The 25178-nt window shown below is 42.4% G+C and overlaps 1 protein-coding gene across 2 annotated transcripts in view; it reads left to right on the top strand.

The window, feature by feature from the left end:
• Positions 1-1510: 1510 nt before the first annotated feature.
• LOC134966277 (myosin-binding protein C, fast-type-like) overlaps positions 1511-25178 on the top strand; it is a 273752-nt gene continuing 250084 nt past the window's right edge. For both annotated transcript variants that reach the window (XM_063942885.1, XM_063942884.1), the window contains exon 1: positions 1511-1735. In XM_063942885.1, coding sequence (XP_063798955.1) covers positions 1714-1735 — 22 coding nt within the window. In that variant the 5' untranslated portion in view covers positions 1511-1713. The remainder of the gene's footprint in view (positions 1736-25178) is intronic.

Below are 25178 nucleotides of genomic sequence, written 5' to 3'. Positions count from 1 at the left end.
GAAGCTCCAATCCTGGGGATTGGGGGATCAGACTGGCCTTTGTGTTTCTTACTGCCGGGCAGCATTGAGCATCCTCAGGACGCTCAATGCTGCCCGGCACCCTCCTCCCAGCTCCCCCTGCATAGCGTGACACGCCGCTGAACCCAAAGCAGAGCCGCCTGTCACCTGCCGCCGAGCCTGAAGGAAGTTTCCCACCCACATGCCCCCGCAGTATGGTGAGTTATATGTGCAGTGCAGTGCGGTGCGGTGCGGGGTGGGGGGGGGGACGGGCGGACAAACAGCAAAAAAGCCAATCCCGGCCACCCTATGTGGGATATCTAAAGCCTAGATCTTCCCAATATTGTTTGGAATAAAATAAAAAAAGTGGTTACCTCATGATTTAACACGGCTATCCAGATTTGTAAAATGGTAGTCCTTTATGGGCAGCAATATTATATCTGCAAATAATGATTGCTTCAATGGGGATGATGAACATTTGCAAAAAAAAAGCAATTAATGCAAAGAAGGCACAAGCTTTTACAAAGGTAAGAGCCCAATATTAAGGTAGCCAGTGCTTTCAGATAACTGTAAGATTAGCACCTTGGTACACAGTAATTGTGTGTTAAATATACAGTACAAGGGGTGTGCATTAGTAGTCATGTTATCAATACTAATAATTACTTTTGTATGAACACATATACAACATACATATAATGCAATTTGGAGTCTATACAGGTTTTTTATGAGACACGAGAAACAAAAATGTGTCTAGCATCCTTGCATAGTATTCAACATATAATTATGTTTGGGCTAATTCAAAATAACTATGACATGAAGATAAATATGTGGTTGCACATTCAAGTCTGCTAATTAATGGAGACACTACAGAGGAATTTTAATAAAGGCGAAATCCCAGATGAAACACAATTGTCAGTGTATATCCTCGCTAATACAAATATGTGTACATCTAACAAAAATGTTTTATTATTTTCTTAATAATGAAATGTATGGCTACTAACCTTGTCACTGATCTCCTTTATTTGCAAGTGCTTACACTAACATCTCTGCTTTAAATCCTGACATGCACACTCGCCTCTCATGTAAGGAGGCTGACTTGTGACAAAATGCTGGTTTGTAAACCAAACGCAGTTGCCCATTAATAGGCTACAAAAACTGCAGCTAGGACAAAGAAAATTAAGATGCGGCTAAAAATGGGTGATCCAGCTCTAGAATTTGTGAGTTGATCCTGTTTTATAGAATTAAAAAATATTTGTAACATATGATATGACTTATTTTGCCATACACTGTCCAGAAAGCTCCTGCCTGATTTCAAAGTTTATTCCAAACCAATCAGCATAGGGAATGTTTTTCTAATGGATATTTTTGACCCATCTAGAAAGCTGGTACAGTAGCTGCAGCTTACATCCCCCTCCTTACTCTCAGTTTCACTAAGATTACATGTAAGAGCAGCTGGGAGCCTCTTACAGCATTTCTTGAACAAAGTCAGATCCTATCCTCTTCACTGGTTGATACTATTAAGGCCAGGGCATCAATCCCCCCTTCAACAGTTTTAGGGAAGTTTATGGAACTCCTTAGGAATTTGACAACCAGTGCCAGGGGGGTCAGGTGACATTTATCAACGTCTCCCAGGAGTGGAGAGTCTGTCTTTATAGAGGCAAGCAGAACCTTCAAGAGGGAGTTTGTGCCTGGACCCAAGAAGAGGGTGACACAACCATGCCTGAACCAGCAAAACCGGGTAGGATTGTCTCTCCCATGTGCTGACTGATTCAGGTTTAGTTTAGTAGGAGAGAGAATATTTTTTAAGGATTAATACTATTTATTAGTCAATAAGGTGAAAAAATGAAACAAATGGAAAGCATCTGTGCTTATTAAGAGCAAAGTTAAATATTTACATTAATATACATTATATATGTATGGGAATATATACAGTATATGTTGGTAGTTCATTAATTATCAAAGATTCAAATCTGCAAGATCTTCCTTGCATTGTCACTCAGAAAGAAATAGTTCCAGCCTGTGCAGTATCCTCACATCTATGTATCTTAGCAATGCATTGCCCAACACTTTCTTACACATACTATTGCAACTTTTATAACCACATAATATAATTTTGTTTATTTTCAATGGAATTTAAAATAGACATTGGGCAAAATAGTGGTAATTTCTTCCATAATGATTTCACAAATCAGTTTGCGGTCACCCTATTTTGCTAAACATGTATCATCCACTTGTCTTAATTTACTCTTCTATATGATAAGGCATTTAATGCATACAACACAAACACACAGTAACAAATGAGCTAAAGTTCCAACGTGACAGCTGCAGCATGTTAGCATGGGACATATAGAATTACTCCAACATTACAGTTTCTTTATATCAAAAACTTCAGTAAAATTGAGTTGATGTCTCTTTGACTAAATCCAGAACATAAATTTAGATCTTTTAAACTCCCTGCAAGATATTGACACAACTATGTGCAGAATTTTCTGTAGATCACGTATGTACCTATTATAATAATAAACAGGAAAGATGAAAGTGGTCAGAAATTTCAATAGTTGTTTCATTATGTTTATATTGCTATACCTGACAGCATTACAGTTATGTTATACATAATTAATGAAAAATTTGCTCTTTTTGTAGCTGAAAATGTAAGATTTCCTTTTCCCACCTATTTTTCTATAGCTCATATTTTTACTTTAAATAAATAAAGCACTATCTTGGGAATTTCATTGCTATAAGAAACAGTGTACCTCTATGAGTGCATTGATATATATACTTTGTGCTGATAGGTTTTTGTACTTTTAACAGCTCAAAAAGGGACTAAAAAATTTGATTTTTTTTTTAACAAGCAATCTATCATTTGTAATACTGTAGTAACTTGTCTATTGTGACAATATTTGAATTGTATACATCAATTTTAAAAATTATATGCTTATAAAAAAAAAAAGAACAGTCAGTATTTTGCTCATCTTTGGTAGCGATGGGTGTCCTGAGCATCTCTGACTACTGACTGGGAATTACAACTACTGGAGGGCATACAGTATCACTACACCTGTCCTGCAGACTATTATGAATATTAATTAGCCACATCTAGGAAAACATCCTATCTGTCATTTCCTGATCTATCTAAAGAATAATTGTAAGTATCATATCAACATATCCACACTACTTACATAAACAATTAATTGCACCTACCTTTGCATTTATGCTTTCAAAACTAAAAATAAACCAAGATCTTGGTATTATCCTATTAATAAGATACCTTATAGAGTTTCACATGAGTGCTAGTTGTGTAGCACAAATGCAGTGAGTCTGGTAGTGATGGTTAATGAGTTATTGGAGGCAACTCAACTCTCTTTTTTCCAATAAAGCAGGATGCAATAGCTAAAATGAAATTTGTTAGGGCAGGGTTTCCAAACCCATTCCTCAAGGCACCATAACAGTCCAGGTTTTAAGGAAATCAATGCTTGTGCACTGACTGACATACTAATTAAATAGTTAGTGGAGCCTAAGATTTCCAGAGAATGGCAATAGTCTTAAGGGCATAATGTACATGTACCAGTAAGTAATAAAAGAATATTGTATGACGGCACTAGTGCCCCTCCCTCCCTCCCCATTCTTATATAGCATCTACTGTATGTAAATTATATTCTGTGTGAAATAAAGTTATTATCTTATGTCCAAGATCATGGGGTACTGACATGACTCCACTATATGTACAGTAAGAAAGTTACAGACCATGGGGTGCTTTGTGACCCCACTATATGTATGGTAAGAAAGTTACAGACTCTATAATGTACAAGACGCACCTATCAGAGCATTCCTCTCAAATTAAGGCCCCCATTTATCAAGTCTTGTAGAGTGATAAATTGCACGGTGATAAAGTACCAACCAATAAGCTCGTAACTGTCATTTTTTAAACTCAGCCTGTGAGATGTCAGTTAGGAGCTGATTGGCTGGTACTTTATCTGCATGCTATTTATCACTCTCCAAGGCATGATAAATAGGGGCCTAAGTGTGATCAGAGTATAGCTGTAAATGGACTAGTTAAACTGTGGAGCTAATGGTTGTGTCTATAAATGTAATTCTGGCTTCTTTCCAGTGGTACTCAGAAACTGTCCAACAGCCACTTCAAGCAGAGAAGTGAGCAGTTCTGGTAGCAGGTACTTCAAAGTGTATCTAAAAGACATTACATACTCTCTGTCTCCAGAAGGACAGTTGGCTCCAGATGACTTGGCAGATAATCTATCTATTGACAAATATCCAAATTGGGCCCTAACCACCTAACTAAAAAAGGAAATACCTAGGAGGCAGTGCTTATGGTGAGGTTTAAACCAATAAATCAATGAAGAGATATATAAAATCTTGGAGAGAGATAAAGTGGAAAGAGATAAAGTACAACCAATCAGCTTCTGTCATTTTTCTTACACGGCCTATAAAATGACAGTTAGAAGCAGATTGGTTGGTACTTTATTTCTTTCGAGATTTGATAAATCTCTCAAGGAATGTAGAAATAGGTGCACAATATACTTCATACCAACTTTAGCCCAGTAAACAAAATAGTAATCTTTCGTCACATTGGTTAAAAAATGAAAACCCTTTTAGAAGATGGACAACTTACTCCTGACTGAGTCGCAATGTGAATAACACACCAAGCCTGATCACAAGCAACTTATTAGAGTGGCTTCCTTCTGTGTAGCGCATGATATAGCCAATCTGATTTGTTGTTTAGGCATAGACTGCACTAAGAGTAGAAATTAATTTACTTTATGAATGTACTTTATGAATTTACTTTAGAACTTCCCCTGTCTATCTTCACATAGAAAGCTAATTCCACAGGCAGACTAATCGATTAGCATTTAACATGTATGGCCTCTAATGAACTGAGCTGAGACCAACAGTCGATAAATAGGTATCCAGCTGTATAATTATTATTATTATTATTATTATTATTATAGAGAACCGCTTCTAATTGGGTTATAGGTAAAATGCCTTAGTTTAAGATCAGAATTAGAAGTTAATTAATACTTAAACTGTCAAAATTGATATCTTTTATTAGAATTGCGCTGATACATTATGCAGCAGTGATATTAGGTGATTCGCGATGCAAACAAATTACAGTGCACATACCATGACTACATCAGAAGGTAAAGATGGCCCTACCCAAGTGAAATAGGTCATTACTAATTTGTTATGTGAAATGTTAGACTATTGTCACAGGCCACCGGGTGGTGAAGTGGTGGTGTTTCGTACCTTAATTTCCCCTGATGATGTCCGTCCCAGTCTTCTTAGACTCTGCTTTCTTGTCACCTCTGGACACCCGGCAGAAGGATGAGGACCCCCGAACAGACCCTAGACAAACAAGTCACCACACGTCAGGACGGTGACATAAAGATTTATTATTCCAGAATAAACTAGTCACCGCTGTAAATTAAACTTTGGTTAAAGTTTCAATATGAGTACAAGTTACCATTCACAAACAATTACGTATCCTATAACTGATGAGCTGACAGAATATGCATAACATGAAACTGCAGTAAGGATTACAACACAAGTAAGTTTATAAAGCACTGTACAATAGACTACCGTTCACTGTAAAGCTAAAAAAATGTTCCTCAGAATTGTTCCTAATATCCACCAGGTGACAGTCTGTGCACCCCTCTGGCTGTGTCCTGGTACTAATACCCAGCTACCAAGGAGTTAGTGGTGCATAGCGAACAGTAAGCAAGAAGTAGTAATAAGTCATACAGTTTGATTGTAAAGGCAGAGGTTGGCCTGCCAGCAGAGATGAAATGGTGGTTAAACCAGAGATGATGCAAATCAGTTACTTGATAAACAGCTTACATGCAAAAGGAGAGTAATGGGTGGTGGTTGAAAGCAGCAGTCAATGGCAGAAACGCTTGGTTAAGCAGGAACAGTGTATGCATCGGTAGCCCTTGCCCTCCATGTCAGCTCCTGCTGACATCAATAAAAGTTAATGGATAGTTAACCTATGCAGTGCTGCGTTGCAAGACATCAATATGCATGGGCCCGTGCTGCCGTGGGGCACCACAGGATAGTGTGGTGCCACACTATAGTATAGGAGGTGAACACAGGGCTACACTTATTTTATTATTACACAAAGTAATGGCCTGTACTAATGGAGACCCCTACCAGCTAATCCTTAAATCTGCTCTATCTCACAACTGTCAGAAAATGAGGCCATTCTAACTATTCAAGCTGCTAGGATGCGTTCTATATTGCTGCAAATTGGATAGTGCTCGTGCACTATTATTTTCATATATACAGAACAATATGAGTTTAAGGGGGGAATTCAATTAAAGGAGAATAAAAATCGAGATAAAAAAAATGGATGGTTTTTGCAATGTTTCTCAATGTTTATCCTGCCGCGGTTTGGCAGGAGATTTTCCCATCGCTTGTACAATTCCATCACTGATCCCACTGTGAAAATGATACAACAATGATCTTGATGTATAGCTGGATATATTGTGCAGAGTGCTAAGAATTACATTGTTGTGTCAGTAATTAGAAAGCTTATATGTTATGCCATTTCTCATCTCATGACAAACTTGTGATGAGAGTAAAGGTCAGTAGGAAGTAATAAGCTCCCTATAAATCCTTTAAACACTTTAAGTGACACAAGTTGGTAGATCTACAGTACTGTATGGTGGCTTCTTGTGACTGTGACTTAACCATGATCATTTCAGCAACTTAGCATGCTAATGGATATAGGTTTGCAAACTATGGTCTGGTAACTACCCAAAGCCTATTATAGCCTGGTAATACTGTTCAGTATGCAACTAATGTAAGTTAATAAGATCATTATGGAGAACAAAACTGTACATCTATAAACAGTGCTGAGTTTAGAAAATAAAAGTACTTGGGTTACTGGAAAAGACCCATGGCCTTGTGGGAAATGATGGGACTGTTGAAATAGGAACCTTGTATAATGCAAAACTATCGCAAACCAATCCATGAAGTTGTGACTCTTGGGTGTCTTGGAGTATTCTGTTTACCCATCATCTTCATTAATTACCAGTTACAGTTTTAATAAAATTTTGTCCAATGGCCGTTTTTTTTTTTACCATGAACCCTGAAATGTGTAGAGCACTTTGCCTTAGTTTAATGGAAATGGTTTTGTGCTGTTATCCTCTGCCATCTTAGAAGTGTGTTGAAGTCTATTAATAAAAGGTTTATTGAGGTAGCATTCAAATCTGGATGTGCAATAGTTGGTATGTAAGACTTGTTCCTAAATCCCCCTGCTGACAAGTGTAACTCTGCCATGCTTTGTCCATCTATAACTCTACCACTTTTTAGCAGCCTCTAGTTAATGCAACGTTTTATGTAATGTAAATTGTATATTCTAATGTGACACACAGAAGTAACATGTAATTTAGTCTTGACATCGATCATTGTCATAATCAATTTAAAACTATTTATTTATTAACAGTTTCTTATATAGCGCAGCAAATTCCGTTGCGCTTTACATTTTGAAATAACAATAACAAACTGGGAGATAGCAAATAGTCATAGAGGTAGTAAGGCCCTGCTCGCAAGCTTACAATCTATAGGGAAATAGGCATGTGTACACAAGGAAAGGTGCTATCTATTGCATAGAATAAGAAGACATGTGAGGATATGTGTGGACTGTACAATCAATTAATCAATTTAAAACGAAAATTAAGCTATACAAAACATTGTTTTAGCAGAAATACAGAAAGTGTAAATCAACAAGGATTGTCTCAAATTGCTAGTAAGTTGGTCATGAACTAGTTGGTAGGGACACTTGTGCAGATAAATAAACATTATTGATCTGTATTTGTCATTTGTAAAGTACCTCCATCGTCTTAAATAGGAACAGAGGTGTCACTCTAAGTAGATCCAATGCAGCTGCAGCGGGGGCGTGACTTCATGGGAATGGGCAGGGCTAAGCTAAGTTTTTGTCACTCCGGGGTCTGGGAGATGCTACCTGCCTCCGGAGATTGGCGTGCCTGCTGTGCTGGCTTCTACAGTGCAGCACCCGGCTCCTATCACTGAGCAGGAGCTGGCACTTTGGTGTCACCCCTCGGCAGGTGACACCCGGGTGTGGGCCGCACCCCCCTTGTGACGCCAATGATTGGGAAAAAAAGTTCTGCAACAAAAAGGATATTTAAAGACCGCACATTATAGGCATTCATTTGTACCTTATAGTTACAACTCTTGAGGAACCCTATAGGTGATTATCCAATTTTTTGTTATTGAATATGCGTGACATTATCATGAGATCTTGACGTTCCTTGTAGCACAAGAAGAGACGTTACAGTACAATGGGTACTCTGAGAGTTTTGCAAAATTCTTGGCAAAAGGATTAGGAAGAAATTAAATACTGGTGACATTAGGTACTGTAGTTGTAAATAAGAAGGTTGCTCTTTCAATTTGTTTTGACCTGCCGTTTTATACATGATTAGGACAAGGCAGTGACATTTTTAAAAAACCCACAAGACATTAACAAGGCATGCTGTCTATTTCAGAACACTGAAAGGAGATTGGCTTATTAGGTTAAAGTTAAAAATGGTTTGTGGCAAGTTATGGTTCACATGTCTAGGAATGATCTGTGTCTAGTCAACTGTGCTGTTGTGTGAAGCATCTCAACAGTCATGTAAGTCAATAATGAACAATTATATGATCAGGATAATGGAACATGTACAGTGATTTACAAATAATACTTTTTAATTAATATTACATTCACATATATTTTTGTAAGCTAAGAGGCACCTGTTGCCTACACGTACTGAACTTTATTTATTGAGCACAAAATGGCCAAGGCATAGCACAGAATTCTTGTTGATGATATCATGGAGCAAAATGTTGGAAAAGCTGAAGTTTGCACTAGTTCCTGGAAGGATGAATTATTCCATTCCTTACAAAGGACAGAGTAGGTGCACCAGTGTGTAAAGGGGTAAGCAGAAAATGTATGGATATTGCTCCTGATGATGGTGTCTGCTGGAGCTGACCATGAGGGAATGGCATGCTATACTTTTTATGCTGATAAGTATTTGTCGGTACTATGATGTGATGAACTTTGCTGCTGATTTGACAAGTTATATGGGATGTAAATAATTTACAGTTACATATAACTTTCTACTATCTTTTTTTTTTTTTTTACAGTAGGTAGACTATGCGACTATACCAGTTCAGGAAAATAGTCTGATAAGGATATAATGTTTAGCATGGTCATATGGTCACTTTTCTAGAAGAGCAGATTATACCATAATTGGACTTTTCCTTGGCGGCGACCCCTTACCTCGTCACTAACATTATTTATGTGAATAACCTCTTACAAGAAGTATTTTGTTTAATAAAGAATTTGGTTTCTCACAGGTATGTAGTGGAATGGATTTTAAGTTATTAAGGACTTTTTTAAATGTATGCAGTCATGATGTTGGCCTTTAGCAGTCAATACGCTTAATATCGACAGCAGGTCTGGCATTATCATATTATTGATATGTCCGGGAGGGTTAGGGTGGCCATTATGGTTAAGGATAGAAATAAAAGAAAACTACAATATGACCATGATAACAATGTTAACATAATATACATGTCAACAATCTGAATGTTGACATGGTCAATGTTAACTACATTATGACCATGTCGGCATTCTTATGTCATCATAATTAATGTCAACATTGTGACTGTCAAACATATTCCGAACCCATTGAAAATATATTTCTGAAAATTTCAATGGACAGCATACAGACTCAAGTCAATATACAGAATACAATACAGAGATCAAAATTGACATAGCCCAAGTCCAAGTAAAATAGTCCAATAGTTGAATGTGTCCAGGAAAGAGTTTACATTAGCCAAACCGGGAGGTACAAAATAAGCCGCAGGTATTTGGCGGCTATGCAGAGATGCAATCAAAAAGGTGCAGCTGGTTTGTTCATTGAACATATGGCTCAATAAGTTCTGAAATTCTGTAATTCGAAGCCTGCTAGTATCAAATGAGTTTTGAAAACGAGCCTAAATTAGCAGGAGGCCTAAACATTTATTTTAGCGTTGATTCTTTCTTTTTGGGTGATCTGGGATGTCAGAACAATTTATAGCAGAAATTCTTTATTTTCTCTTTGTATATACTGTATATACTCGAGTATAAGCCGACTTTTTTCAGCACTTTTTTTGGGCTGAAAAAGCCCCCTCGGCTTATACTCGAGTCAGTGGGAAGGAGGGACACGGAGGGCACAGCGCGCGCCTCTCCTGTGTCCCTCCTGCATCTCCGGCGGCAGCGGCGGGTCTATTAAATGAAGTACCCGTTCGTGAGCTCTGATTGGCTCATGAACCGGCACTTCATTTAACACTCACTCGTCACTGCCACCGGAGACGCAGGAGGGACACAGGAGAGGTGCGCGCTGTGCCCTCCATGACCCTCCTTCACAAAACAACGCGGGAGCGGCGGAGGGTAAGTTGTAACTGGCACTGGGGGAGCATATTTGGCACTGGGGGGGGGGCATATGTGGCACTGAGGGGGCATATCTGGCACTATCAGGGCAGATCTGGCACTGTGCGGGCATATCTGGCACTATGAGGGCATATCGGGCACTGTTGGGTATATCTGGCAGTATGAGGGCATATCTGGCACTGTGGGGGCATATCTGGCACTATGAGGGCATATCTGTCACTGTGGGGGCATATCTGGCACTATGAGGGCATATCTGGCACTATGAGGGCATATCTGGCACTGTAGGGGCGTATCTGGCAGTATGAGGGCATATCTGGCACTATGAGGGCATATCTGGCACTATGGCACTGTGGGGGCATATCTGGCACTATGAGGGCATATCTGGCACTGTGGGGGCATATCTGGCACTATGAGGGTATATCTGGCACTGTGGGAGCATATCTGGCAGTATGAGGGCTGTGTACGGCTAGAGCTGCATTTCCCACCCTAGGTTTATACTCGAGTCAATAAGTTTTCCCAGGTTTTTGTGGTAAAATTAGGTGCCTCGGCTTATATTCGGGTCGACTTATACTCGTGTATATACGAGTATTTGTTTTTCTTTTGGGGGCAAATATTATTGACAGCTTCAAGGTACAGCCATGGGAATTACATGTACCCCTTGCTATGTGTTATTATTCCTGGCAAGGTGGGAGTAAGTTAAGGTGTTATGTACATTTTGATTTGGGGCTTAGGTAGCTTTATGGCTATTGTATACTAATGATGTAATTATGGTATGGACTGGCTGTGTAATTGAGTTTAATGACTTTGTGGCTAAGGTAAATAAAAATTCTGAATATTGCTCAACATATACAATGAGCACACATGAAATTGAATTGTTTAATCAATGTTAGGGATCTACAGTATATTGGATCACCTGTAAATCTATAAAAACTCAACTGCAGCAAATGTATTTATTTTATTTATTACCAGTTATTTATATAGTGCACCCATATTCCGCAGCGCTTTACAGAGAATATTTGCCCATTCACATCAGTCCCTGCCCCAATGGATCTTGTAATCTATATTCCCTACCACATGTACATGCATACACATTCACACCAGGGTTAATTTTGTTTATTGGGAGCAAATTAATCTATCAGTATATTTTTGGATTGTGGGAGGAAACCGGAGTACCAAGAAGAAACCCACCGAAGCACAGGGAAAATATACAAACTCCACACAATTATGGCCATGGTGGGAATTGAACCCATGACCTCAGTGCTGTGAGGCAGTAAGGCTAACCATTACATTGTCCGTGACACAGAATTGTCAACAATTATCATTGTATCCTTTGCTGGTTAATTTGTTCATTGCCATGGAAAATGTACCTACAGTATGACAAGGTCACAGATTTTACATTTTCATTAAGATTTCACCAGCCACAATTTAACGTTAAATAAGAAAATTAATTCATTTTTAAAAATGTGCTCATACCCATCTCTACAAATGCCCAACCAGCCAAGGACTAGAACAGCTGGTTTCCAGTAACTCAAGGTGACTACAAGTACAGAAGTCGCTCAGACATGGCGAAAGCCAGTCCTTAACTGAGCAGCAAGGAAATGGATGGTTTTGGGAAGGGGTGCATGCCTATCCAAACTAGTGATGTGCACCGGAAATGTTTCGGGTTTTGTGTTTTAGTTTTGGATTCGGTTCCGCGGCCATGTTTTGGATTCGGACGCGTTTTGGCAAAACCTCCCTGAAAATTTTTTGTCGGATTCGGGTGTGTTTTGGATCCGGATGTTTTTTTTACAAAAAACCCTCAAAAACAGCTTAAATCATAGAATTTGGGGGTCATTTTGATCCCATAGTATTATTAACCTCAATAACCATAATTTCCACTAATTTTCAGTCTATTCTGAACACCTCACACTATTATTTTTAGTCCTAAAATTTGCACAGAGGTCGCTGGATGGCTAAGCTAAGCGACCCAAGTGGCCGACACAAACACCTGGCCCATCTAGGAGTGGCACTGCAGTGTCAGACAGGATGGCAGATTTAAAAAATAGTCCCCAAACAGCACATGATGCAAAGAAAAAAAGAGGCGCAATGAGGTAGCTATGTGACTAAGCTAAGCTACCCAAGTGGCCGACACAAACACCTGGCCCATCTAGGAGTGGCACTGCAGTGTCAGACAGGATGGCAGATTTAAAAAATAGTCCCCAAACAGCACATGATGCAAAGAAAAAAAGAGGTGCACCAAGGTCGCTGGATGGCTAAGCTAAGCGACCCAAGTGGCCGACACAAACACCTGGCCCATCTAGGAGTGGCACTGCAGTGTCAGACAGGATGGCAGATTTAAAAAATAGTCCCCAAACAGCATATGATGCAAAGAAAAAAAGAGGTGCACCAAGGTCGCTGGATGTGTAATATATGCAAAAGCGTACCTGGAGTCTTGCGTCTGTCCGGTGTTGGCCCGTCCAGTCGTCCAATTCTTGCTGGTGCTAAGTCTACCGGGACCTATGTAGAACACATGTATAGGACCTGGGCAGAAGGACGGAGATACCCCAATACGGACAACAACCCAAGGCACACAAGGTTCACTACAGTGGAATACGGTAACAAAGATTTATTGCAAAAGAAGGCAATCACCATTCAAAGTAACTTGTGTGGCTGACTAGTACATCTGGTACGTTTCAGAAAGGCCCATTACCTTGGGTCACATATCATTTATATAATACACAGACACATCATAACGTCAATATAAGTGCTTTCAGAACATCAAACACTGGCAATATCATTTAGAAACCCTGGTTCTAGAATATTCAAAAAGTGTTCTAATAACTCCTTAGGTGGCACCGTTGGATAAAGAAAGGGGCAGTCTCTGGTCCTATACACGGTCCAGAGAAGTTCAAGCTTGGGCATATATAAGACACAGTAAGTCACCAGTAGTTCATTGAATCACCTTTCAACTGGTTAGTGGGTGACCCGGCATACAGAAGCAGCTCTGGCTGTTTAAAAAGGGGTCTCAGTTCCTCTCCTGTAGACTATGGTGAGGTTGGGGCTCTGGGATCATGCAAGGGTGGTAATGACCACAACGACAGGAGAGGCAGGTTGGTGATGCTGTTCCTTGGGGTCCAGTATATGCCCTTTTCTAGTATAGCGGTGGCGGTGTCAGTAGGCGTTTTTTTGGGGCTATACCAATGAGGTCCGGTGGGGCTCAGAATATTATCTCTGTCAGAGTGTCTGCATCGGGAGAGAATGCATATTTCAGAGCAGTGTGCATTATTAACTGGCAGTGGGCTGGAGGCACTGTGTGAACTTTAAGCTGGCTGTCTCTATTTCCAGGCACTATATAAACTGGTCCTGGGGCAGCTAAAGGTGGGGTTGTCCTTCCTGGGATCCCAGTAACTACCGGGGGCACAGCATTAGTGGAGCGGGTACCTGATTGCCTCTGGACTCTTACCGCAGTTCCGTCCCTTGGGGCCGTTTGCAGCTCCCTCCCGCCATGTCTGTCCAACTCCCGGCTATCCGCAGCGTGGTCCCTTCTTAGCGGCGTACTGCACGCCATTCTCACGCTGTCCCGGCCAGCAGCGGTGCTGCGCGTGCTTCTTCGGTCGGGCGCTCGCCTCAGCGCCTTACGCCCGCGGCTCTCTCTTCCTCCGACAGCAGCGGGTCTTCCTCTCTGCCCGGCGGCCGGCCGTGACATCACTCTCCGTCTCCCTCTCTCCTATGCGGCTCAGTGCCAGCGGCTCTGGCGGTAGCGTCCACACTACTCTTCAGCTCCTGCCCGCGGCTGCTACCTTCTCCTCTCTCCCGCTCAACTCCAGAATGGGCGCCAACCCCCCCTTTCTTCTCCCGCTCTGCGGGCAGCCAATACCCGCATTTCTCTTAGTTAGGAGGCACTGGGTCCTAGTGCCCTCCAGCTAGCCCTCCGGCCAGACGCGGTTGCCTAGCAACCAGCCGACCAGACACATTAACCCTTGCAGTTCCTGGTGGGTTAAGGGATCCAGCAGTGGCTGGGACAGATACTGGGCATCACAGATGGCTAAGCTAAGCGACCCAAGTGGCCGACACAAACACCTGGCCCATCTAGGAGTGGCACTGCAGTGTCAGACAGGATGGCAGATTTAAAAAATAGTCCCCAAACAGCACATAATGCAAAGAAAAAAAGAGGCGCAATGAGGTAGCTGTGTGACTAAGCTAAGCGACCCAAGTGGCCGACACAAACACCTGGCCCATCTAGGAGTGGTACTGCAGTGTCAGACAGGATGGCACTTCAAAAAAATAGTCCCCAAACAGCACATAATGCAAAGAAAAAAAGAGGCGCAATGAGGTAGCTGTGTGACTAAGCTAAGCGACCCAAGTGGCCGACACAAACACCTGGCCCATCTAGGAGTGGTACTGCAGTGTCAGACAGGATGGCACTTCAAAAAAATAGTCCCCAAACAGCACATGATGCAAAGAAAATGAAAGAAAAAAGTGGTGCAAGATGGAATTGTCCTTGGCCTCTCCCACCCACCCTTATGTTGTATAAACAGGACATGCACACTTTAACAAACCCATCATTTCAGCGACAGGGTCTGCCACACAACTGTGACTGAAATGACTGGTTGGTTTGGGCCCCCACCAAAAAAGAAGCAATCAATCTCTCCTTGTACAAACTGGCTCTACAGAGGCAAGATGTCCACCTCCTCCTCATCGTCCGATTCCTCACCCCTTTCACTGTGTACATCCCCCTCCTCACAGATTATTAATTCGTCCCCACTGGAATCCACCATCTCAGGTTCCTGTGTACTTTCTGGAGGCAATTGCTGGTGAATGTCTCCACGGAGGAATTGATTATAATTCATTTTGATGAACATCATCTTCTCCACATTTTCTGGAAGTAACCTCGTACGCCGATTGCTGACAAGGTGAGCGGCTGCACTAAACACTCTTTCGGAGTACACACTGGAGGGGGGGCAACTTAGGTAAAATAAAGCCAGTTTGTGCAAGGGCCTCCAAATGGCCTCTTTTTTCTGCCAGTATACGTACAGACTGTCTGACGTGCCTACTTGGATGAGGTCACTCATATAATCCTCCACCATTCTTTCAATGGTGACAGAATCATATGCAGTGACAGCAGACGACATGTCAGTAATCGTTGGCAGGTCCTTCAGTCCGGACCAGATGTCAGCACTCGCTCCAGACTGCCCTGCATCACCGCCAGCGGGTGGGCTCGGAATTCTTAGCCTTTTCCTCGCAGCCCCAGTTGCGGGAGAATGTGAAGGAGGAGCTGTTGACGGGTCACGTTCCGCTTGACTTGACAATTTTCTCACCAGCAGGTGTTTGAACCTCTGCAGACTTGTGTCTGCCGGAAAGAGAGAGACAACGTAGGTTTTAAATCTAGGATCGAGCACGGTGGCCAAAATGTAGTGCTCTGATTTCAACAGATTGACCACCCGTGAATCCTGGTTAAGCGAATTAAGGGCTCCATCCACAAGTCCCACATGCCTAGCGGAATCGCTCTGTTTTAGCTCCTCCTTCAATGTCTCCAGCTTCTTCAGCAAAAGCCTGATGAGGGGAATGACCTGACTCAGGCTGGCAGTGTCTGAACTGACTTCACGTGTGGCAAGTTCAAAGGGTTGCAGAACCTTGCACAACGTTGAAATCATTCTCCTCTGCGCTTGAGTCAGGTGCATTCCCCCTCCTTTGCCTATATCGTAGGCAGATGTATAGGCTTGAATGGCCTTTTGCTGCTCCTCCATCCTCTGAAGCATATAGAGGGTTGAATTCCACCTCGTTACCACCTCTTGCTTCAGATGATGGCAGGGCAGGTTCAGGACTGTTTGCTGGTGCTCCAGTCTTCGGCACGCGGTGGCTGAATGCCGAAAGTGGCCCGCAATTCTTCGGGCCACCGACAGCATCTCTTGCTTGCCCCTGTCGTTTTTTAAATAATTCTGCACCACCAAATTCAATGTATGTGCAAAACATGGGACGTGCTGGAATTTGCCCAGATGTAATGCACGGACAATATTGGTGGCGTTGTCCGATGTCACAAATCCCCAGGAGAGTCCAATTGGGGTAAGCCATTCTGCGAAGATGTTCCTCAGTTTCCGTAAGAGGTTGTCAGCTGTGTGCCTCTTATGGAAAGCGGTGATACAAAGCGTAGCCTGCCTAGGAACGAGTTGGCGTTTTGCGAGATGCTGCTACTGGTGCCGCTGCTGCTGTTCTTGCTGCGGGAGGCAATACATCTACCCAGTGGGCTGTCACAGTCACATAGTCCTGAGTCTGCCCTGCTCCACTTGTCCACATGTCCGTGGTTAAGTGGACATTGGGTTCAACTGCATTTTTTAGGACACTGGTGACTCTTTTTCTGACGTCCGTGTACATTTTCGGTATCGCCTGCCTAGAGAAATAGAACCTAGATGGTAATTGGTACCGGGGACACAGTACCTCAATCAAGTCTCTAGTTCCCTGTGAATTAACGGTGGATACTGGAAACACGTTTCTCACCGCCCAGGCTGCCAAGGCCTGAGTTATTCGCTTTGAAGCAGGATGACTGCTGTGATATTTCATCTTCCTCGCGAAGGACTGTTGGACAGTCAATTGCTTACTGGAAGTAGTACAAGTGGTCTTCCGACTTCCCCTCTGGGATCACGATCGACTCCCAGCAGCAACAACAGCAGCGCCAGCAGCAGTAGGCGTTACACTCAAGGATGCATCGGAGGAATCCCAGGCAGGAGAGGACTCGTCAGACTTGACAGTGACATGGCCTGCAGGACTATTGGCTTTCCTGTGTAAGGAGGAAATTGACACTGAGGGAGTTGGTGGTGTGGTTTGCAGGAGCTTGGTTACAAGAGGAAGGGATTTAGTGGTCAGTGGACTGCTTCCGCTGTCATCCAAAGTTTTTGAACTTGTCACTGACTTCTGATGAATGCGGTCCAGGTGACGTATAAGGGAGGATGTTCCTAGGTGGTTAACGTCCTTACTCTTACTTACTACAGCTTGACTAAGGGAACACACGGCTTGACACCAGTTGTCCGCATTTCTGGTGAAATAATTCCACACCGAAGAGGTGATTTTTTTTTGTATTTTGACCAGGCATGTCAATGGCCATATTCGTCCCACGGACAACAGGTGTCTCCCCGGGTGCCTGACTTAAACAAACCACCTCACCATCAGAATCCTCCTTGTCAATTTCCTCCCCAGCGCCAGCAACACCCATATCCTCATCCTGGTGTACTTCAACAGTGACATCTTCAATTTGACTATCAGGAAGTGGACTGCGGGTGCTCCTTCCAGCACTTGCAGGGGGTGTGCAAATGGTGGAAAGCACAACCTCTTCCCGTCCAGTGCTGGGAAGGTCAGGCATCGCAACCGACACAATTGGACTCTCCTTGGGGATTTGTGATTTAGAAGAACGCACAGTTCTTTGCTGTGCTTTTTTTGCCATCCTAACTCTTTTAAGTTTTCTAGCAGGAGGATGAGTGCTTCCATCCTCAGGTGAAGCTGAACCACTAGCCTTGAACATAGGCCAGGGCCTCAGCCGTTCCTTGCCACTCCGTGTCGTAAATGGCACATTGGCAAGTTTACGCTTCTCCTCAGACGATTTTGATTTAGATTTTTTGGTCATTTTACTGAGCTTCATTTTTTTGGATTTTACATGCTCTCTACTATGACATTGGGCATAGGCCTTGGCAGACGACGTTGATGGCATTTCATCGTCTCGGCCATGACTAGTGGCAGCAGCTTCAGCACGAGGTGGAAGAGGATCTTGATCTTTCCCTATTTTACCCTCCACATTTTTGTTCTCCATTTTTTAATGTGTGGAATTATATGCAAGTAATATATCAATAGCAATGGCCTACTACTATATATACTACGCACAACTGAAATGCACCACAGGTATGGATGGATAGTATACTTGACGACACAGAGGTAGGTAGAGCAGTGGCCTACTGTACCGTACTGCTATATATTATATACTGGTGGTCAGCAAACTGTGCAAAACTGAAATGCACCACAGGTATGGATGGATAGTATACTTGACGACACAGAGGTAGGTAGAGCAGTGGCCTACTGTACCATACTGCTATATATTATATACTGGTGGTCAGCAAACTGTGCAAAACTGAAATGCACCACAGGTATGGATGGATAGTATACGTGACGACACAGAGGTAGGTAGAGCAGTGGCCTTCTGTACCGTACTGCTATATAGTATATACTGGTGGTCAGCAAACTGTGCAAAACTGAAATGCACCACAGGTATGGATGGATAGTATACTTGACGACACAGAGGTAGGTAGAGCAGTTGCCTACTGTACCGTACTGCTATATATTATATACTGGTGGTCAGCAAACTGTGCAAAACTGAAATGCACCACAGGTATGGATGGATAGTATACTTGACGACACAGAGGTAGGTAGAGCAGTGGCCTTCTGTACCGTAGTGATATATAGTATATACTGGTGGTCAGCAAACTGTGCAAAACTGAAATGCACCACAGGTATGGATGGATAGTATACTTGACGACACAGAGGTAGGTAGAGCAGTGGCCTTCTGTACCGTACTGATATATAGTATATACTGGTGGTCAGCAAACTGTGCAAAACTGAAATGCACCACAGGTATGGATGGATAGTATACTTGACGACACAGAAGTAGGTAGAGCAGTGGACTACTGTACCGTACTGCTATATATATAGTTATACTGGTGGTCAGCAAAATTCTGCACTGTCCTCCTACTATATACTACAATGCAGCACAGATATGGAGCGTTTTTCAGGCAGAGAACGTATAATACTGGTGGTCACTGGTCACTGGTCAGCAAAACTCTGCTCTGTCCTCCTACTATATAATACTGCTGGTCCCCAGTCCCCACAATAAAGCAATCAGCACACTGAGCACAGATATTTGCAGCACACTGAGCACAGTCAGATATGGAGAGTTTTTCAGGCAGAGAACGTAGATATTTGCACTTGCAGCACACTGAGCACAGATATTTGCAGCACACTGAGCACAGATATTTGCAGCACAATTTGCAGCCCACTGAACATAGAAACTGAGAGGTCGCCAGCCACGTCCTTTCACGATCATCTTCAATGCACGAGTGAAAAATGGCTGCGACGCGCGGCTCCTTATATAGAATACGAATCTCGCGAGAATCCGACCGCAGGATGATGACGTTCGGGCGCGCTCGGCTTAACCGAGCAAGGCGGGAGGATCCGAGTCTGCCTCTGACCCGTGTAAAATGGGTGAAGTTCGGGGGGGTTCGGATGCCGAGGATCCGAACCCGCTCATCACTAATCCAAACACTAAGAACCCTTTTCTGAAAGACAGATATACCCATGCTGACTATTACTCGTGACTATTCATGAGTTTGACTATTTTGCCATGATCAGTGTGCACGTTCGTGGGCATGTGCGAATAATTGCACCCGCAATCCACAGGAAACGCATTATGCAAATGCAGGTGTGACTTCGCACCCAAGTGCTTGTAGTCTCTGCCACAATGCATGGGCATGTGTGAGCGCATAGCGGCAATGATGATGGAGGACACACCTGTATGTAATACTAGTGCTTTGTAGTAGATTTATAGAACAGTGAATACAATTATATTGAGCTGTAATAAACAGAGCATTTAAAATGTAAAATCTGTGCTTTTAAATATTTGAGGCGAGTGTTAGTGTTGCTGTTATAGTCTGACCATAAGCTACCACATATATTTATATACCATAATAATGTCTCAGTTACCATTATGTTGACTCAGAGTAGCACAGCTGTTCAATATTGTCTTAGGTGTTTATGTGCTTACATATCACATGGCACTTATAATTGGAAAGTTCTATGTTCCTAATGTTATAGCCGATTGGTATCTGAACATTACTGGTGTTGGCTTCTTTCCCTATGACGTTATGCTTAAATAGCTCTCTATATTTCAAATGGTCAAAGAAGTACACTTGTCAATAAAATGGGACATGGCTCATATACCAAACACAGAATAACACATTTAAAAACAGTTGCCCAGCACAGTGATTGTACCTGCCAGGTATGTGAACAGTACAGGAGATCCCTGTTATCTGGTATTTTGCAGTCAGAACTGTTACAGTGAATAGGTGGCACGATAACTTCATCCAGGTGTGCTGTGCAGGGAAGCTGAAGTTGACCTCTCCTTGTACTGCCCCCTGCTGATGCTGCACTGGCCAGTTGCTGGCTCCAGGGTTTTGGGAAGTTTTATTGGCATTCTTCTCATCCAAGGTTCCAGAAATTGAGGACTCAGAAAGCAGCTTTTGTTTTTCTATCTGGGTCTGGGTGTGTTGTGTAGGGGGCGACCCTCTGCTGGTGCTGCTCACAGTCATTCATGGCTCCAGGGTGTGGAATTATTTCCTTGGTATTCTCCCTATCCAAGGATCCTGAAGCTGATGACACAGATAACAACTTTTGGTTCTTACCTGGCCTAATGCCCCCACTACACATGTCCTTGAGTACCAGTGTAAAGTAATGGGCATCAGTGTTTATCTGTATCTGTTTGGCACAGGTGCTGTCTGTGATGGTCAGGCAGAACTAAAAATAATACATTCATACTTTTAAAGGAAAAATGTATATGTCCAATTTGCTCTCCAATGTAAATAATCAAAGATCCGCTCCTGTAGCTCTCAATCCAGGAGACTGTATTACATAAAGCCCAGTCTAGGTAAGGTTCAAAGACCATCAGCTGTGTGGCATTTCTGATTTTTTCTTTTTCAATTTTATTGATTAGACGTGAAGAACACTTTGGGTTAACCTACAAAGCAGTTTGATGGAAGTTAAAACTACCAAACTGGCCATCCGTGGAAGACATGATACCTTTGTAGCCACACAGAGCAATTGTGTAAATCTATAAAAATATCTATAGCAGACCTAGGGGCTGAGAGTCGAATGCAAGTTGGCAGTAATTGCTCCACATTGCATACGTAGCATTCAGTGCGCATATTCTCTCATTTTTAGGGTTGTATGCTTTGCAGCAAGCCTTTCCTATTCGTACAGTTGGTTTGATTCCATTGATCAGGGCCAAAAATATGGGATTTCTGTCACCCCGGGGCAAGGCAGTATTTTTGCCACCACTCCCCATTACCTGACACAAACGCTCCCTGCCTGTCAATCACACTGTGCACAAAGACTCTCAGCATGGACTATGGTGCGACTTAGATGCATGTACAGTGTGCCATAATCCCACAACTGCAAAAACATTTGCATCGCATGCAACTCTGAATCAGGCTCTAGGTACACTAAATAATTATCCCCATATAAATAGTCAAAAGTAAAATTGAGTTGGCTATTATAGAGTCAAAAAGATAGTAAGTGTATATTTGACTCTATATTAGCCACGGTAAATTAGTGCTGCCAAGCCAGCACTTATCAAAGATTATGCTTAACATGCCTCAGGTATCCCAGATCCCATTTGTTCATCAGGACATTTTCAGCTGAAAAAAATGGTCTGTGATTGGATGGCCCAATAATGACCATCGGGCTAAAATCATGATATTAGCCCATTTTTATTTTTAGCTGAAAAATGAGTGCTGCTAATAGGATACCCCCCTTAATCCTCCATTCCAAGAGTAGAGGTTCTAAATTATTTTAATGTCTTTAACATGTGAAACTCTGACAATTAACCTTCCATATCGTTAGCATGGCCTTACACACTTCATTAGTCCCAACCTGTTGCTGTTGATAGAAATAGAGAAATGCCCCTGCAGTTCTACTGGTGTCTGTTGTGATCTTGTATAGTTCTGGTGTTAACTGACATGCACGAGTCCATTAAACAGTCTCACTGTCTAGCAGAATTTACTGACGTGTGGACAGGACCTTTCACTTCTGCTGTTTTTATTTCTTCATGGTGTTTGTGACAGGCTGTTCAAAGATAGACAAAGGTTAAATACACAGGAGTAGTGTTGGCTTTCATTCGAAAAGGGACAGATCCTCAATTATTTTTTTTTCTGTATTATTTATTAAGTTACTCTATTTATATAACACACACATATTCCACAGCACTTTATAGAGACTATTCATTCACATCAGTCCCGGAACCAGTGGAGCTTACAATATATAGTATATTATCTGCTTTTCTGCCACATGTACATACACACATATACACTTGGGTTAATCTTTTGGCAGAATTCAGTTAACCTATCACTACTGTATGTTTTTGGATAGCAAGAGGAAACCAGGGCATCCAAATAAAACTCACAAACATGGGAAAACTACAAACTCTTAACGAACCCAAGATCTCAGCGCTGTGAGGCAGTACTGCTAACCACTATGCCAATTATGCTGCCCTATGCTGTATAAGATTTTAATATATATTTTTAAAATAAAATGCCAAGTAATTATTAGGCTCATGTTATGTTGGGGACCCACTCACGCCTAAAATATGATCTGCAGGATGATTAATGTATTAATGTATATAATAACTGCCTGGCAGTATGTCATCTGGATTGGACAGCCAGGCCCTTATATGTACAAATGTTGTGTTTATTTTGTTTTGATATGCTGATCAAAGGCATGGATATGTTTGGGCTGAGGTCTGTTTATTATTTATATCTAAATTAGTAATGTTATTACTAAAAGCACTGCAGGTCCTCCTGGTCATGAAGGAGCTGTCACACCTTCATAGACATATGTGTCTTCTCTGACCTGTATGCATGACCTCCTGCTGTATAATAAACAGACCTCAGCCCAAACATATCCATGCCTTTGATCAGCATATCAAAACAAAATAAACACAACATTTGTGTTAAGTGCAAGGTGATAATGCACCAGCCAATCAGCTCCTAACTGTTAATTTACATATTGGAGCTGATTGGCTGCTGCCTATATCACCTTGCACATATCACTGGTTTATCACTTCCTTATGCCTTCTCCAGGTTAATACATCTGCCCCAAATGTCCTCATACTGACTTGTTCTAACTAAGCACAATCTGTAGGTAGAACCATGTATGCAAAGAAACCACTGTAATCAATGAGAATACTGCTTGTCTCTGTGATGTCTCTGGTTCCTAGTGAAGTGGTCCTAGTGCAGCTCTGTCACAAATACAGCTTCAGCCTACAAAATTGATACCCTATTGTAGATGACAGATGCCCTGTACTGTATGTTGGGAGCTGTTATGATCTCATCCGCACTCAGACTGCTAGCTAAGATGGATTGTCATGACAGGTGCATGTTTAGAGAGAAGAATTATATACTGATACCATTTAGATATCCCACCGCCATGGTCCGGGGAAGACAGTCTGAGGCGTAAAGAGGCAGGTAGGGGGACGGGGGCCACCAACCCACCCACACATGACTGAAGCCAATGTCGTATCTGCAGATATTTAAAGAAGTCTCGTTTTGGGATACCCGAGTGACTTAATAATCTAGAGAAGGGCACCAATCCTCCCTCCAAGCATAGGTCCCTCAAATGCACAATCCCAGCCTCGATCCAAGCGTCCAACCCAAGATTAGGTATGAGACAAGCAATAGTTCTAATATGTAAATCAGCCGACGGCAACAAGATATTCGAATCAGATGCAGCAACCGCATGCCAAAGCTTCAGAGTGCATCTAACCGATTCCCCTGGGCCCTGCCGTTTTGGGATACAATGGGCGGGCAACATAAACAGATCTCTCAAGTCAATCGAGCCTAGTGATGAGCGGATTCGGTTTTACTCGGTTTTAAAAGACCGTTCTATGAGGACCCAATCCCGAGCCTGACTGAGAAGGCAAGCGGAGTGGTATGCCTCCAAGTTCGGGTAGGCTACACCTCCAACCGTCTTAGGTAACATCAGGACCTGTCTAGCTATGCGGGGCCTAGACCCCTTCCATATATAATGGGAGATGATCATGTTAGCTCTCACAAGAAGAGGTTTAGGGAAGCTGCAAGGGATAGCCCGGAACAAATATAAAAGTTTAGGAAGTAATATCATCTTTGTCGCGGAAATGCGTCCTAACCAGGAAATTTCATGAAGGGACCATTCTTTTATTAATTTTTCGAAAGCGCTGAAGAGGGGCAAATAGTTACAGTCATATAGGTCTCTGTCTAGGGAAAGGTGAATTCCTAAATACTTAATAGATCTCACTTGCCAAGCATATCGGTATCGGTCCTTAAGCAGGGTCACAGTATGTGGCGGAATGTGAAGCAGTAGAGCTTCGGTTTTGGATGTGTTTAACTTGTAATATGAAATTCTGGAATATCGATCAAGGATAATATGGAGCGCAGTAAGGGAGGCATCTGGGTGAGTTAAGCAGAGCAAAATGTCGTCAGCAAATAAACTGATCTTGTGAGTCAGACCTACTATCTCTGGGCCTGCAATTGTTGGCTCAGACCTGATGGTCTCAGCCAGGGGCTCAATAGCTAAGGCGAATATGAGGGGTGACAGGGGGCAACCCTGTCTAGTTCCATTGGAAATATTAAAGTCCCCTGACAAACAACCGTTGACAAACACCCTTGCAGAGGGGGCAGAGTATAGAGCAAAAATAGAATCCAAGAACCTCCCAACAAACCCAAATTTATCTAGAACAGCTCTCCGATATCCCCAGTGGAGTCTATCAAACGCCTTTTCGGCGTCCAGTGAGAGTATGAGAAGGGGCGTTTTATGTGCATCACAATGTTCCAATATGATATACACTCTCCGGGTGTTATCCGGGGCCTGCCTGCCCGAGACAAAGCCAACCTGGTCAGCAGCTATGAGGGAAGGAAGCAGTGGGGAAAGGCGATTTGCGATAAGCTTTGCAAAAAGCTTAACGTCTGTGTTCAACAAA

Source organism: Pseudophryne corroboree, chromosome 10 (assembly GCF_028390025.1).
Source record: "Pseudophryne corroboree isolate aPseCor3 chromosome 10, aPseCor3.hap2, whole genome shotgun sequence".
Lineage (NCBI taxonomy): Eukaryota > Metazoa > Chordata > Amphibia > Anura > Myobatrachidae > Pseudophryne > Pseudophryne corroboree.
This window is presented reverse-complemented; position numbering and strand designations above follow the sequence as displayed.